We start from the raw sequence: 16,481 nt of genomic DNA on the forward strand, positions 1-16,481 counted from the left end.
GAATTAATTAATGGCTGTGTGAGTGCGGTGGGAGTGCAGCCAGCCCTCCAAGGGGCACCCAGAGAGTGCATTGCCCACGCAGGAGATGATTTGTTTGGTCCAGGGCACCTTGGGAAGCCCATGGAGAGGCTTAAGAAAAACATTAGGCAGAACCTGGGACCATTAGTGGCCATTTTAATAATCTGCTGCTTTTTTCCTCAAGTAGATTAATGAAATGAAGGTCCTTGCCAATTCCACTTCAGGGAACTGCTGTTTAGTTCAATACTGTTAATTTTAAGCAAATATAATTTTATTTTTCACTACCCAATGCCTGCTTCACGAAGATGCTGCTGTTAGAGAATATCTGCCATACCTGAGATTTCTCTTTCGTTCTGGTTTGCTGTTCCACTGGATAGTGATGTGTACAAAATGTCTTTGTACTGCTCCAGTGCCAGATAAAGCTTATGCAGGACAAACAGTGGGCTGTCAAAGAATTCATTACGCACAGGACCAATGCAAATGGTTGTTTCTCTTGTCTCCCCTGGCTCCCAGCATGAAGTCATGTTAAGGTGACAGCAACCATATTCTGAGCAGCATAAGAATTACAGATCCAGTGTCACCTGCTGACAAGCCTAGCACAGCTGCTGCCACAACCACCCCTCCAAGAGATCTCACTTACATGGGGCCCTGTTTCAGTTTACAGCGGCTCAATCTGTAAGCCACAAGATCTGAATTTTCAGCTAATAATGAACTTCTGTGTTGTGAGGCTGTAATTATGTAAGGGGCTCTGAGATCTGGGTCACCCAGGAAAGCAGAGCTTGGAGAAGTCCCTGGTGGGAAGGTGACTCAGGAGCCTCAGTCTGTGGTGCAGGGGTGGTTTTAGCTCTGTCTGTGTGTGTGCACAGACCCCAAAAGAGTTCACACCTCGGCTTGCTCCCTGAGAGGTTTGTGTGGCTCCTTCACCTTATTTTTAATTAATCCAACTCAGTTCCCTCTTGCTGCCTTCCCTGTGGTGCCCATTGCACACTTTTAGTGTGGTCAGGGTGTGGTGGTCTTGACCAATTTGTGCAGAATTGTTCTTTCTCTTCTGCAGCCACTGCCTCAGCTCAAACCCATTGTTTGTTTTTCCAGCGGATTTATGAGCTACAAACTTTTATATTCTGACTTCATTCTCTGAATAACAGTTTTGCAGAGCCCCTGATTGATGCAGTGAGGGTGGTTCTTTGGAGCTCTGCCTACGATTCTTGTGAGTTTTGTGCTTGCAGTGAGTCACTGCTCCACATCTCTGGGTGTCCTGTAGGGCCTGGATGGGCTCACCCCTCTCCCTGTCCCCAAAAACCACACAGCACCCAGAGGATATCAGCTCATTACATTTGGAGCTGTCCACAGTGATCTGGCTATGAACAAAATGAAGATTTTAAAATGCAGTTCAGTCAAATGGAAACATTTTTTTTTACTGGAGCCGTGAAACAAGAGGGTTTATCTCCGTGCCAGGTTCGGTCTGTGGCTCCAACTGTTGAGGCAATTGTAACTCTTCAAAAGGCTTGCACTGAAAAAAGGGAAGACAAAGGCTGTGTTTTAACATTTTACATTCAAATTATTATTCTTGCACTTTGAGAGAGACTTGGTGTTTTAGCAGACATTAGGAGCTGAAAACAGTGACTCCATAGGACATTATGTTTGGAAAATTAAATGTTAATTAAAAGGCACTGTAGCAATGAACTGCTGCATGAATCACTGATTGTTTTTACAGATCTTGTTCAAAAAAATGAGGATGATCTATACTTACATGTAAAAGGGAGTAATTTATGTGGTTATAATGTTTTACTGCAGAACTGTACTTGGCAAATTCTAAAATAATAGCACAGGCAAACTTGAAAAAGCTGTAATGTAAAATCAAAGTCTGCGCTGTTTAGCTTTATTTTGGCAGGGCGTGGGGATGGAATTGAGGATGCCACTTCCATACAATTAGCAGACAGTGTGATCTTGCTGCACAGGGACTTTTTTTGCATTAATGTATAGAAAGGTAACTCCCAGAAATGCTCATTTTTCTGAATACCTGCATGTGTTCTGTGGCAAACAGGAGTAAAAAGGTAAGGGTGAAAATACCTTTTTGTTCCCTTGCAGCTTGTCATCTAAATCAAAAGTAACAAGCTCTAAAATTTGTGAGGCTCTGCATGTCACAAAAGATTTGTAGTTTATTTCCAGCCTTTGGCAATTTGTACTTTTAAGTGTTTCCAAGATGAAGTGTAACATCACTTGATTTAAGGGACATTTTCCTTTTACCTCTAGGCCAAGGCTAACCTATTCCAAGGTCAAGTGAAAGGAATTTGATGAATAAGTGGTGATTTTGGGTGGTTCACATCCCCAAAGTTTTCAGAGAGGGAATGAAGAATTATTGGTTGGTCAGTTAGTGGCTAAAACACAAAGAAAAGAAGGTTGATTTGCATCCCACTTGCATAAGTGACTAAAATCTGCAGTGGAAGCCTAAGCTCCTTAGCTGATATGTATTTCCCTCAGTTTCCACCAACTAATCAGAAATCAGATAGAGTTACAGTGGAAATTTCATTCCACTGCCTGCCCAGACTAATGTGTATTTAATGTTTTGGCTTCAGCCTGGAATGAGCTCTCACACTCCACTGAGCAGTGTAGCACTGCCAATAATAGATAATTATTAGGGGCACCACAGCCACCCAAGGTGATTGGCAGTGTGAAATGGTGAGAACATGTTGTTGCCAAAACTGATGACTGCCAATTACAGTTGTGTGATTTAGAGACTGAAATACCCTGCTTTTCCTCTTCTGCTGGGAATATGGCAGGCTCTGATAGACACCTGAATCTCTGACTCCATCTATTAAATCTAACAAGGAAATTTGGTTTTATTGACAGAGAATTCAGCGTGTGAAGTGGAAATTGAGTTTTTGTAACAGATCAAAGCAGAGGAGCTTGCTCAAACTTATTAATGAGACAGGCAAAAACATGATAAGGAAAATTCTTCAGCAGAAAAGATGTTTTCCTTTTTACCTGTGTCCCTTCGAGGGTCTGTGAGCCCCAGCCACAAACCAGCCACAAACTGCTTTTTACTGCAAGTGCTCTCTTTGTTGGAGCCATTAGTGTTAATAAAATTGAATGAAGCCTCAGTTTGGGATGAAGTTTGTCCTGATCACCTTTAGTTTTTTAGTCACCTCTAAAGACAAAGACATTTCCTGTTTCTGCAGCTGCATTTCAAATGAGTGAGCTGAGCTCTCCAGATAAGCTCAGTTAATGCAACCCATAACCAAGAGGTCAAGAATCTATTAATGTTAAATATCCTCCTTGATGTGATGAGCCCAACCTGTAAGACTGAGAAACGGGTGGTTGCTTTTCTCCATTCCTTTTCTCCATCCCTATTATTTTGGGAATAACCCAAAAAATTGTTTTTTGTTTTTTTTTTTCTAAATGAATGAAATGCATCAAAATCTGTGTAAATGTGTTAAAAATGTGTTTTTAAGGGCAAATAATATTTTATCTCAAGGGAGAGCTGGGATCTAAACCAGATGCTCAAGAGACCAAAGCACTTACTCTTGTTTTCTATCAGTCCTTGGGATACTGAATGCATGTTCTTTTATGGTATTTCATTAAAAATGAACATTTAACCCTTTGAAGAAACGGGCAGAGTTCTCAGGGAGTTTTGTTGGCTTTGCTCTTGTTTGTATCCTGTCCTCTACATTGTTTTGGTTTCATTGCTGCAGCACCATGGTAATGAAGTACATAAAAATAGTGCTGCCTCTCCCAGCTTTCACACAGCAGAGTAACTCAATTTCATGATGAAATTTGTCATGTTGATGCCTTATTACTTTGGTGATTCTTTTTTCCTTCATAAAAATTGTCTGTTTGGAACAGGAAGCAGACCTTGCTAATGCTGCCTGTTTTATACAGTCTAAAGGCAAAGGAGTTTGGGGTTTTTTTTTGGTTTTCCTCCCCTGGCTCCTTGAAACCTTTCTGTCTCCTCACAGCTGCCCCAGAGAGTTACACATCATGAATTCATTAAGGATTGTCCGGCATTCTCCTGAGATCTGTGTAACTTTGCTTTATTTCGTTAATTTTGGGGTTTTTAAACATGACCTACAGTCCTCTGTATTATGACCACAGACTTTATGGGATTGTGTGAGGAAAGAGCTCCTTCTAGTGACTGGAGAGCTGCTTCCAAAACCACAGCCTGTATCAAATACCGGTATTTGGGGTTTTTCATCCCATTTCTATAGTGCCAAATAGGCTTTTCTTTTAGTAAAAAAGAATAGGTTGTCTTGCTTTTGCACATTTGATATAGTTCAATAAGTTTCAGATTTTTTAAAATCAAAATATCAGGCTTTTTTTTAAATTCTGTCACTACTTTTAATGCTCTTATTTAAGTGTAATATATCACAATGTCACCGTAATTGTTCCATAAATTTTTAATAATTTCTAGCTGTCTCTGAAAAAACGAAAGACAGGTAGGTTTTAGTATAAAGGAAATGTTACTTTTTAATCTGTTTAATAATATAATGATTCTTCCACAAGAGAAACTTGGAGTCTCTAGTTATATCTAATTTCAGCTGAAAATTCAAGCACGATGCATGAAGGAAAGGAGAGCATTGCAATAGGTGTTAGAAGGAGTTACTGTCATGCTTGGTATGAGTTTTGTGGTTGCAAATGGTGCTGATGAAATGCCTTCAGGGAGATAATTTCTCCTCTCTGCTCGGGTGCTCCTGGTCCTGCAGAAGGAAATACAAAAGGGAGAAGGGTCCCAGCAACAGAAGAAGGCTCCTCAGTGCAGGGATTTCTGAGCCCCATGAGAAAAATGAACCCCCAGCCAGGCTTTTCCTGGGAAATACAAACATTTTTGATTTTTCCCCTCAGGACTCTCCCCTGAAGGCCGTGCAGATGCTGTGGGTGAACCTGATCATGGACACGTTTGCCTCTCTGGCGCTGGCCACGGAGCCGCCGACCGAGGCGCTGCTGCTGCGCAAACCCTACGGCCGCAACAAGCCGCTCATCTCCCGCACCATGATGAAAAACATCCTGGGCCACGCCGTCTACCAGCTCACCCTCATCTTCACCCTGCTCTTTGTCGGTGAGCAGCTCGCCCACGCTCGGTGCTCAGCTCACGAGCGGCTGGGTTGGATGGCTGAAGTGTCAAAATGCTTTAAATGTAATGAATTTATGTGCGCTTATTGCCTGCCTTCGTGATCCTTAAACTTCATTTTGGATATCAGGAAAAAGTTCTTCACAGAAAGAGTGATAAAGTACTGGAATGGCTTGCCCAGGGAGGTGGTGGAGTCACCATCCCTGGATGTGTTTAAAAAAGCCTGGATGTGGCACTGGTTGCCATGGTTTAATTGAGGTGTTAGGGCCTGTTCCATGGTTGCCATAGTTTATTTGAGGTTTTAGGGCCTGCTCCACGTGTGCCATGGTTTAGCTGAGGTGTTAGGGCCTGCTGCATGGGTGCCATGGTTTGTTTGAGTTATTAGGGCCTGTTCCATGTGTGCCATAGTTTATTTGAGGTGTTAGGGCCTGTTCCATGTGTGCCATGGTTTATTTGAGGTGTTAGGGCCTGCTACATGGGTGCCATGGTTTAGCTGAGGTGTTAGGGCCTGTTCCATGTGTGCCATGGTTTATTTGAGGTGTTAGGGCCTGCTACATGGGTGCCATGGTTTATTTGAGGTGTTAGGGCCTGTTCCATGGGTGCCAGGGTTTATTTGAGGTGTTAGGGCCTGTTCCATGGTTGCCATAGTTTATTTGAGGTTTTAGGGCCTGCTCCATGTGTGCCATGGTTTAGCTGAGGTGTTAGGGCCTGCTACATGGGTGCCATGGTTTATTTGAGTTATTAGGGCCTGTTCCATGTGTGCCATGGTTTAATTGAGGTGTTAGGGCCTGTTCCATGGGTGCCATGGTTTAGCTGAGGTATTAGGGCCTCTTCCATGTGTGCCATGGTTTAATTGAGGTATTAGGGCCTGTTCCATGGGTGCCAGGGTTTATTTGAGGTGTTAGGGCCTGTTCCATGGGTGCCATGGTTTAGCTGAGGTATTAGGGCCTGTTCCATGTGTGCCATGGTTTATTTGAGGTGTTAGGGCCTGTTCCATGGGTGCTGTAGTTTAGCTGAGGTGTTAGGGTGCCATGGTTTAGTTGACATGTTGAGGCTGAGTTGGACTCCACGATCTTGAAGTTCTCTTCCAACCCAATCACTCTGTGATTCTATGAATCCTGGTTGATGGGATGGGAAGCACAGAAGTCATGTTGTAGTCACTTTCCATATATTGTTACCGTGGGAATGACCTCAGTGAGAATTTTTCCCCTCATAAAATACAGGTTTGGGCTTTGACAGAAGTTTATATCCAAATACAGCATAGAAGGTTATGCTGTAATAGGAGTGTCCACCCTGCTGCTTCTATACTGAAATTTCATTGTGAGGCTTGTCGTGGTGAGTAAGGATGTAAAAACAAATTTTAAAAAACCCCTAAAACAAACCACAATGAAAATCAAGATCCATTTTACCAAGAGCAAAATGTTGTCCACAGTCCAGAAATAATGTTGATCTTAAGTGGTATGGAAAGTAAGTAATCAGTGTTAAGTGATACAAATAATACTGTGCTTTGACATTTAATTTCTGGAATGGATATTAAAAGGAGGCGAAAAGTCTAATTTATTGGATTACTGGATTCTTCTTCAGGCCTTGCTGGTAATAGATGCTTTTTATAGGTTGTATTTTGGAGAGGGCAGGGAAGGAGGAGAAATGTTTCTTGCTGCAGGGAATAGTAGGAGCTAATAATAGATTCTGTTGCTCCACAATAATAACTGAACCCTCTCAAAGGACAGATGATTTTTTCAGTTGGGTATTGTCTTCCTGTCACTTTGTTAAATCACGTGTGTTGTCTTTCAGGCTTTTTTTTTTTTTTCTTATACACAGACTTCCAGAAAAGCTGCAAATGTAAATTTATGATTTTTTTGGAGGTTTTTGAGCTCCATTGTGAAAGCTTTGTCCACTTCATGGCCATCTGGCAGCTTATTTAGGATGCTCAGAGGAGGCAATGGTCTGTTCAGAATGGAATTAAACCAAAAGAATAGCCAGGTTTCTGAAGTGAGGTGATCTCTAACATTGTTGGATTTACAGTGAATTTTGAGAATATCTGCATTAGATAATTGGAATTTCAGGTTCTCTAAAACAGGTGAAGAAACTCTTGGTAATTCATGTGATATGCATCCTGGAACAAGAATTGCTGTGAACTTTATGGGGAGTTAGAATGGCTTTTTGATGAATTTTATGGTTTAAAATATTTTATACTGAGCCAGATGAAAAGCAAATCAGGCTTTCCTCCCCTATTCTAATTGCTCCTGTGTATCTTTGGAAAACTCCTGCATACTTTGAAGGACACATCCCAGACAATTTTCTGATAAGCCTTGGAAATAATCTTTTCCTTTCTAAACTCCACAAGACTCAGCTTTGCAGTGACATGATGTGCAAAACTCAGTGCCTCCATAATTAAATTTCAAATTAATGAGAATTATTTCTATTTTGGTCAAATAATAATTCCTTTCTTTTGTAGGAGGTTTCTTCAGAGACCAGTACATCAAATTTTTTATCTTTTTTATTTTTAGAAATACACTGTGTTTGAACATACAAAACATAAATGTCGTTGAGACATCAGAAATGCAGAATTCCCTGTCTGGTCCATTCAGGCTGTGGCATTAAAAAAAAATCTTTATTTTTTCAAAGCTCACCACATTTTTAGTTACTCATCATGGGTTGTGTCTTGCTTTTTGTTTGGTCAGATCTATGAGTGAAAGCCAAATTACCAAACTAAACAGCAGTGCCTGCTGCTGATCAACCCCAAATCTCTTTAAAATATGTATATTTTGTGACTGATATCCTTCAATGCTTGGGAGTAGTTATTGGACTAGTAAATGGGTAAAACCTGATGAAGAGGGGTGGCTTCTAACCGCTGTAGAAAATTCAAACACTCTGGCAATGATATTAAGATTTTGTTACACCTGAAAGAATTGAGTGCTTAGAGTAATTCCTACTTGGAAAGGTAAGTGTGGGACTGACAGCGTTGTGTAGGTGTTAGATAGCAGTTAGGTATTGTTAGGTAAAAGTCAGCATTTGAACAGCTTCTTGCTCAGTTGAGATGTGATTTGCTCATTGGTGCAAGAAAAGTTTTATCTAGAAAAAGCAGAGCAGAGAAGGCAACAGGCTGAAGATTACAAGTGGAATATAAATTGGTTTGATTCACTCTAGAGGAAACTTTTCTTTCTGTCTTACACCTAGGTGAGAAAATGTTTAAGATTGACAGCGGGAGGAACGCCCCTCTTCACTCTCCTCCTTCTGAGCACTACACCATCATCTTCAACACCTTTGTCATGATGCAGCTCTTCAACGAGATCAACGCCCGCAAGATCCACGGCGAGAGGAACGTCTTCGACGGCATCTTCAGAAACCCCATCTTTTGCACTATTGTCCTGGGCACCTTTGCTATTCAGGTAAAGCTCTGGGCAAGAATCACTTGCTGTTCATCTCAAATCATCACAAATCCACTCAAAAAAATCAAACACAAAGTTGTTGGGGATTTTTTTCTCCGTGTTTTCTTTTTTTTTTCTTTAATTTTCAATCTAAGTGCTGCAGGAGGCCCATTTAAGAGTAAACCACCTGGTTTTGTGTATTTTCTCAATCAATGCAAGTGTTAGTAATGGAAAATGTTATGTAGTCATGCTAATAAAACAGAAATTTTGATCCTTACAACTGGGTTAATTCTTAAATTAATCTTAGCATGTACAATAATAACAGCCATCATTGATACAGTAACTGTTTTTTAAAGAAGAAATTGTTTAATACCATTCCAACAAAGCATTTTACAATTATTTATTACTCCTTGAAAAGACAAATTACCTTCAAACAGGGGATGCTGAACTGTTCTTCTGTTCAATGTCACTGCCCAATGCTGCTCAATATTCCCAGCCATGATGCCCCTGGACTGTGATTCCTCATGTTCCTCCTGACTTTGCTGTCCCATCACAAGTGAACATGATCACAGTAATACACATTTCCCCCAAATTTTTCTTGATTAAGAATTCCTCCTTCTGCTCCTGCATCCATTCTTTTTCTGGCATCCATCCTGTACTTGATACAATTTTATATTATAATTTGGAAATCTATTTTTATCTTGTTGTTATTGCTCAGCTCTGCAGTGGCAGCTCAGCATTGGCACCTTTCTCCTGGGAGGAGGAAGGAGGAGGAAAGAGCAGTTTGAGCTTGAACTACAGTGATTTAAAAAGGGAAACTCCTCAATAAACTGAATATTGGAGGAAGAGCAGCAGTGATAGGAGCAGAACTTCACAGTGATTGTCTTTAACATCTAATTCAAAATCATGATCACTTGGAAAATTTAAACTTGGGCAATTTAAATCTCGGGATGTGATTTCAGGTCCCCAGTTTTGCAGCAGCAATATTAACAAGAAATATCATTAATACCTGATTTTCAATTAGCAAAACCTTTTCAGTCTGCTCAGACTCTGTGTGTAGCCATCTTGCTGAAGGTGTGGGATTTTTCCACCCCTTTCCTCCAACAGATCTAGAATTTTCTGTACCCTCTGTCTCTCCTTGATGCACATCTGTAAATACACAATAAAATTTTACTCAGAGGGAAAAGCCTCTCTTGCAATGGACATTCCAAAATGAACTGGATCAGAGTCAATAAATCCAAAAAATCTGGAGCTGGGCGAGCACATGGGGACTGTCCTGTTCTCTTTTTCTCTTTTTTCCTGACCATTCATATCTGACCACTGTAAAATATGAGGCTGAGGAAATTCAGCCTGAACTGCTATTTCTTTCTCTCACTTTTAATTGGGGATGCAGAGGTTTGTGGGGTTTGATGAGGTTTCTTTAGGACCAAAAATTATGCAGCTTTTTTCTTTTTTCTTTTTTTTTTTTTTTTTTTTTTTTGTTGGTCTGGTTGTGTTTGCTTTCAGTTTTTTGCCTTTTTTCCCTGAAAAATTGACCCCTTTTCCCTTGTGCTTCTCTTTGTAGATAGTGATTGTCCAGTTTGGAGGAAAACCCTTCAGCTGTTCTCCCCTGCAGCTGGACCAGTGGATGTGGTGTGTATTTATTGGATTGGGAGAGCTGGTGTGGGGTCAGGTAAGCATTCAGGAAGCTGCACATTCAAAGGTGTGATATTGCTGATATTCCTGTGATTTCCTCTCTCAGTGCAGCCCTCACTGAAACCCAAGGTGCTTTCTGAGAGCTTCAAGGAGATATTTATTAGAGAGGATAATTTATCCCTCTGTTCCTTTGGGGGTTTTTGTTAATTTTCAAATCTTTCCTTTCTAGCAGGGTGTGCTGTCACCAGGGCCATCTTCAGTTAGGCTTTTTTGTGAAGGATGTTGAGTCACAACTTCAGCCTTTTAGTCACAAAAAAAAAAAAAAAAAATGGCAGCAAAGGCAAATGTACTGTGACCTCTCCTGGAACAGAATTCCTCCTGTAGGATGTGGCAAAGTTTTGGAGCTGAAATGAAGTTCCAGTTCTAGGTCAAGCAACTCATTCCCTTGCTGAAATTGTCATTCTGGCTATGGTCATAGGAAAAATTCCAGTGCCTTCAAAATATTTCTGCTCTGATTCTCCATCCACCTAATTCTGTGTGAAGGATGGAAGAGGGAGTGCAAAAAAAACCCTTTTTTTTGCCTTTAATACTTGTAGAAAATGGCAATTAAATTAATATGTCCTTTTCAATTTCTGCCATATCCTCTGTCATTATTGCCTAATATAGAATTATATATTGATGAAGAAACAAATATCAATGAGATGATATTAAACAAATTGTGATTAACACTCTGGAAGTGATAATACAGGAACAATCAGTATTGTTAACATTCTACATTGTTCTTTTATGTACAAACACAGGTTGCAAAGTTCATAATAACCATATTTTTTCACCTCTGAATGCACTAATGATATTTAAGTTGTTGCCACCTGGTGCAGTAAAGAGAAATGTGAAGTTACATTTTTTTTTCTCTCAGATGTAAAGAGATTTGTAGATCCACAGTTTGCCTCTATGAAGAGTCAAGAAATTGCTCACTGCAATTGAATTCTGCTGTAGTTCTACTGGAATTGTAGTGAATAAATGCTTGCTTGCAATTCTGATTATTTGTTCTCTTCTGGGAAAAAAACCCCAACTTTTTTTGGCAGTTTGGCCTCAGTTTTCTTAGAAATAAGCTCAGAATCAGAACAGCTTTTAGTGCATATCTGGCTGAAATTAGATGATTCTGCTGTAATTATTACTTGCGGTCAGGATTTGACTTAAGGCCTTGCAGGAGGAAGACCTAAAATCAGTTTGATAATCTCAAAAAGGAAGGATTTATTGGGTGTTTTTTTCCTTACTGCTTGGAAAATATACTAATTTTTGGAGAAAGGGGAAGTCAAACAGGGAGAGGGACAAGAATCCAAACTGCTTCATTCAGCTGTGGCAATTTCCCACAGCCTTTGATCAAATTTTTTGGCTTCAAAATGTTGTTATCCATGGTTATTACATAACCACCAAGAACTAATACTAATATCAGCATCTTTTTTTCACTTTACTTGCCCCGGGTTTCCCAGGTTTATTGTGAGACCTTAGACATTAAATTAAATCTGGTATTGGAACACCTCCGCAGTTTTATTGCTGCGAAGACAGCAAATACAGAGGGAAAAAATATCTGTCTTGTGGTCAATATTTAGTGACAAGAAAAGAAAATAGGAGGCTAAAACCAATCAATTATGTCCATATTTACATGATTTACAGTCTGTGGCAAGGCCTTTTTCACGGAGCTCTTCAGTGAGAGAGAATTCTTTTCCTTTAGTAGTGATGCTTCTCTTCTGTCTCAGCCTTTTCTTTGCTGCTCTGACTCATTCAGCACAAAACAAATTTGTTATTCTTATTTTTTTTTAATCCATGTGCTGAACCTGCTGTTCTGGTGAGCCATGAAAGGCAATCAAGATTTCAGAGTTTGGGTGTCAAAGCAGGCACTTCTGAAAGGAATTTAAGGAGAAGTTTTCAGCAAGTCAGTTTGAGGGATGGTTTTCTAGCAGCTCCCATCCCTTCTGAAAACCAAGGCTTTCTAAAGTATTTCATATCCCATCCCAGAATTATTGATCACTTATTAAAACTGTGATCATTTTTCTGGGAATATTATTCAGTTTTTTAATCTGCATCTGTTGAGTCTGTGTCCTGAACTGGGTGGGTGTTGGCAGATACAGAAAATAAATAAATAATAAAAAAGCCATGTAAACACCTTAAGGAAAGAATTAAAGCAGAGTCTCATCATTGGCTGAGGTGCTGCAAGAGAGGAACATTCTGTCACACACAATTCTCACCCAGACGAGCTATTTTTATGAATATTGGTTTAAAAATCCTTTATCACCATCACTTTCATCAGATCCCAGAGTTTGCAGTAGTTTCTCTCTGTAGAGTGCTGGCATTGTAGTTTGAAAGCTGGGAGGCTGAAGGACTTTCAGTAAGTATTTAATTGATGAGCATTTCCCCCTTTTTTTCTCTCCTGTTCTGTCTTTGCTCGTGCCACACCATTAATTATCCAGGTTTGCATCTTGTTTTTCAACTCCCCTTTAAAAAGGTTTTATAGTAGTGTAGAAACTGGGTTTGATTTGGTTATTTTTTTTTAATCTGTCTTTAAAACATTATAATAAAATTTGCCTTGTGGATTGTGAAGCTCAAGGAGACCCTCAGCAAACCCAGAGGTTTGCTTTCACCCTCAAAATATCCAGAACATTTCCATGTGTCTTCACTGCATCCATTCCAGTTTTCCAAAGCCCTCCTCACCAATTTTCTGGCAGCTGTCTTGGTTCTCTCTTCATTTTCATACATCTGAGCTTCACAGTTGTGGTTGCTCGCTGCTGAAATGAAGACAAAAAAGAAAATTGCAGCAGTTTTTTTGCTAAGTGGGTTTATAAATTTGCTTTGCAGGAGATTTGATTTAAGCATTCAGTGTGTTCCAGGTAATGTCTTGTTTAAATTGCCATGATTTGCTCCTGGTTTTATGCAAGGAATCAGAACAAAGAGAAAATGACTGCCCAACAGGGTAACAGTGAAATGGATTTAAAATAATTGTCCAGCTATAGTTTCTGCAATTTTTAAAGATTATTCACCTGCATTAGTTACTTCCAAGGACCACTTGGGTGGGCAAGCAGAATGAGGAGAGGGGTTAAGTTAATCAGAATTTATTGGTGGTAAGGACACAGAGTGAGAGACAGCCTGTGAGAAATCCATCAACCAGATTCACACCTTTCAGAAATCTCAATTTTGATAAATGCCAGGAAAGCATTCCAGCTGCTGAAACAAAGGGAAGCTGAATCCATGAACCAAGGGATGGTGAGAAGATTTATCAGCAGGAGATGCAATGAATTTTCACCTCCCATTACCATACAAATTCCCAGACTCTAATTGCACAGCTATCAATTTGCTTAAGTTTTTTTAGACTGAAATATATCCATCTTGTTTTATGTTCAATTTCTTTTATTGATAAGACTTTTCCCAGCCTTGAGAAACCTGCTCCACACTGTGGTTTAGTGGTGCAAGTCATGCTAATTGTTTACAAAGTAAATTAAATATTTTTGGGACTAAAATGGAGTTGTCCAAGTACAAAGTGCTGTTAGGAGCAGGCTTAGGTCACCTTTCTAGACCTCACTAAAATATGATTACTCTAATTACTCTGTAATTAGCAGATTGTTATGCTGTTGCTCTTGCATGAGGCTTATGTTTTCAGTACTTTTTTATAATTTTAGGTCATTGCAACCATCCCAACAAGTAGGCTAAAGTTTTTAAAGGAGGCAGGGAGGCTGACTGAGAAGGAGGAGGTCCCTGAGGAAGAGCTCAATGAAGATGTTGAAGAAATAGATCATGCAGAGAGAGAACTCCGACGTGGACAAATCCTCTGGTTCCGAGGGCTCAACAGAATCCAAACCCAGGTATGCTAAAAATGAATGCCCACAAGGTCTAGAAACAGCCAAAGAAATGATTAATGTGGGATCAAGGCAAAATAACATTAAAAGGAAAGACACAGAGTGTTTGTGTGTGTGGAGGATGGCACTGGTTAATTGCTCTCGAAGGAAAAACATGAAAAACAAAATAAGGGAACTGAGCAAAGGGGGTGTGTGCAGCAGAAGAGATAAACTGCAAAGATATAAAGGGATAAAATGCAAAACCAGGGATCTGTGATTTGGGAATACCGTGACTGGATGTTCTTTTTCTCCCAGAGTGATGACAGCTCATGAAATTGTGCTGCTTGGCCAACATCAGCTCACAGAATGTTATGAAAGCTTTCTAAAATGTATTGCTTGATTTGCTCCAAAAAAAACCAACAAACCATTGTTACTGCCATTGCTGCACTAACAGAATAATTGAAATTGAGTTTGAAGTATGATGCACAATTTGATTAAAAATATAAATCTGTTCAGTTCTGGCACTGCCACACATCGATCATGATTAAAAGGGATTGATTTTATTTCCCATTAGGTAATGAAAAATGTGGTTCTGGATTTTAGTAGGAATTAAGCAGCCATTAAATATTGAGGTGTAAGAGTTGGCTATTTGGAATGATTCCTGAGAAATATCTTCCCCTAACTTTTGCCAAACTCAAAAATCCACGGAATTTTTTAATATACCAGACCTTTGCAGTGAATCCTGGTGCTAAATATAGTGCAGGTTAAGGAGCTGTGAAATTTGTCCTGGAGTGCTGAAGAAAATCATGTGAAGTATTTTGCCTTTTCCATTGCAGTGAAGTGTTTCATTGCACTCAGGTGTGCTCTGCTTGATCTTTCTAAGATCAAGTATTTCTGGCAGCTTGCAGCAGAGAACAGCTATCACCACATCAGATGTGCGTGTTTTACATGAGCCTGACAAGAAAAAGAGGTGAATAATTAAGAAAATGATCTTTTTTTTTTCTTGAAAGAATCTTCTAAAGAACATTTTTGTCTCAGAAGATTTGGGGTTTTTGTCTTCATCCGAAATAAAAAGCACATTCTGCTTTTTCACATCTACAAATTGATACTTTTTTTTGGGGAGGGGGGAAGATGCACCCATGAATTTAGAAAAAAAAATGATGGAAAGAAGCCAAATTAGAGCAGTGGGGTCTCTTGGCTGCATCTGCAGAGCATAAAATGTAGAGAGATTAAAAGCTGGGGGAGTTCCCAGGGTTCTGTGCTAAGTGATTAAATATGGATCTTCAGCTTTGAGCTTGTGTGTCTTGACTCCATTGAGTCAAGAGCACTCATCGCTAGAGAAAATTCAAATTTCAGTTGTGACAAAAAGTGCCCAGGTGCAGGTGATCTTCAGGGCAAGATGACCTCTAAATGTGCATTCTTTTCTCCCTGGTGGCTGTAGGAGGAGTGTTGCCTGTTGGCACTTCTGTCAGGATGTCTTTCTGGTTGGGGTGAGTGTAAACAACTTTGAGCAACACAAAGCAAATGACATCCTTCCAGTTCTCTTTCTAGTCTGAGAGGTAGTTTTTAGTTCTGCATCTCTTTGTCCACTTAATTCACAGAGAAATGATTGTTTTCCGCTACTTAAACCCAAATGAACATTAATTATGTCTCTTTGCTAACATCCATCTTGGTTTCCTTTCTGCTCTTAGTTGTAGAAGCACCTCTAGTAGGATGTCTCCCTCATCTCTGCCAAGAGACCTCTGTGATTTTTCTTCTCATTTTATTTACTCAATTACTTTGATTTTTTTGCATCCATTTCACATTTGTGGGATAAAAAAAAAAAAAAAAAAAAAAAAAAATGGGCCAACAGATTCCAAAGCAGTGCCCAGGTGTGCAGTGGAGAGTGATGGACTAAGGTCAAATTTGATCCTTGCTGTGTGTGGGGCCCATCCAGGTGGATTCATTCCCTTATAACACATTTCTCAGGAGGCCAACAAAAGAAGATATCCTGGAAAAGTTTGGGATGCCTTTAGCATCCCTGGGAGGATTTACAGGAATCCTCTGCTGTCTGATGCACTCCTGGAGATGGGAAGAAGACGGTAGAGCATCCCCTCATTTTATATCTCTGGGGATGGCAGATGGCACTCTGATTGGTCATTCAATCCTAACAACACCAGTTTCCACACTTGTGCTGTAAATTGGATTATTTGTCCTTATTTTCTCTTCAGTCACTCTTGGACAGGTGGCCCCAGCTCCCAGCAAAGCCTTCACTGCTGAAGCAAAGAACCCACAACAGGCTGGGTGTTGTTTTCAGACAACCAACATTTCTTCCTTGGAGTGCTCCCTTTGAAACCCATCCAAACTGAAAAGAGATGTTGCAGTGTTAAAGAGATTTTTCATCTACATCCTCTCTCAAACAGAAGGTTCAACCCAAGGCACCAGAGGAGGGATTTCCACTGGGAATTTTCTGTTTCTGTGAAGACATGCATCTTTGAAAGAAAGGTGTATGAAAAATGCACATAACTAGACAGGGACTGGCTATCAACTTCTGATGCTCTTTTTGGCCTCCTTTTGTTCATT

The 16,481-nt window shown here is 40.0% G+C and overlaps 1 protein-coding gene across 4 annotated transcripts in view; it reads left to right on the forward strand.

The window, feature by feature from the left end:
- The window catches only part of ATP2B2 (ATPase plasma membrane Ca2+ transporting 2), a 407,196-nt gene that overhangs the window by 372,316 nt on the left and 18,399 nt on the right, over positions 1-16,481 (forward strand). For all 4 annotated transcript variants that reach the window (XM_058031893.1, XM_058031891.1, XM_058031890.1 and 1 more), the window contains 4 exons: positions 4,858-5,071; positions 8,264-8,475; positions 10,019-10,126; positions 13,764-13,946. In XM_058031893.1, coding sequence (XP_057887876.1) covers positions 4,858-5,071; positions 8,264-8,475; positions 10,019-10,126; positions 13,764-13,946 — 717 coding nt within the window. The remainder of the gene's footprint in view (positions 1-4,857; positions 5,072-8,263; positions 8,476-10,018; positions 10,127-13,763; positions 13,947-16,481) is intronic.

The sequence above is a fragment of the Melospiza georgiana genome, chromosome 11 (assembly GCF_028018845.1).
Source record: "Melospiza georgiana isolate bMelGeo1 chromosome 11, bMelGeo1.pri, whole genome shotgun sequence".
Taxonomy (NCBI): Eukaryota; Metazoa; Chordata; class Aves; order Passeriformes; family Passerellidae; genus Melospiza; species Melospiza georgiana.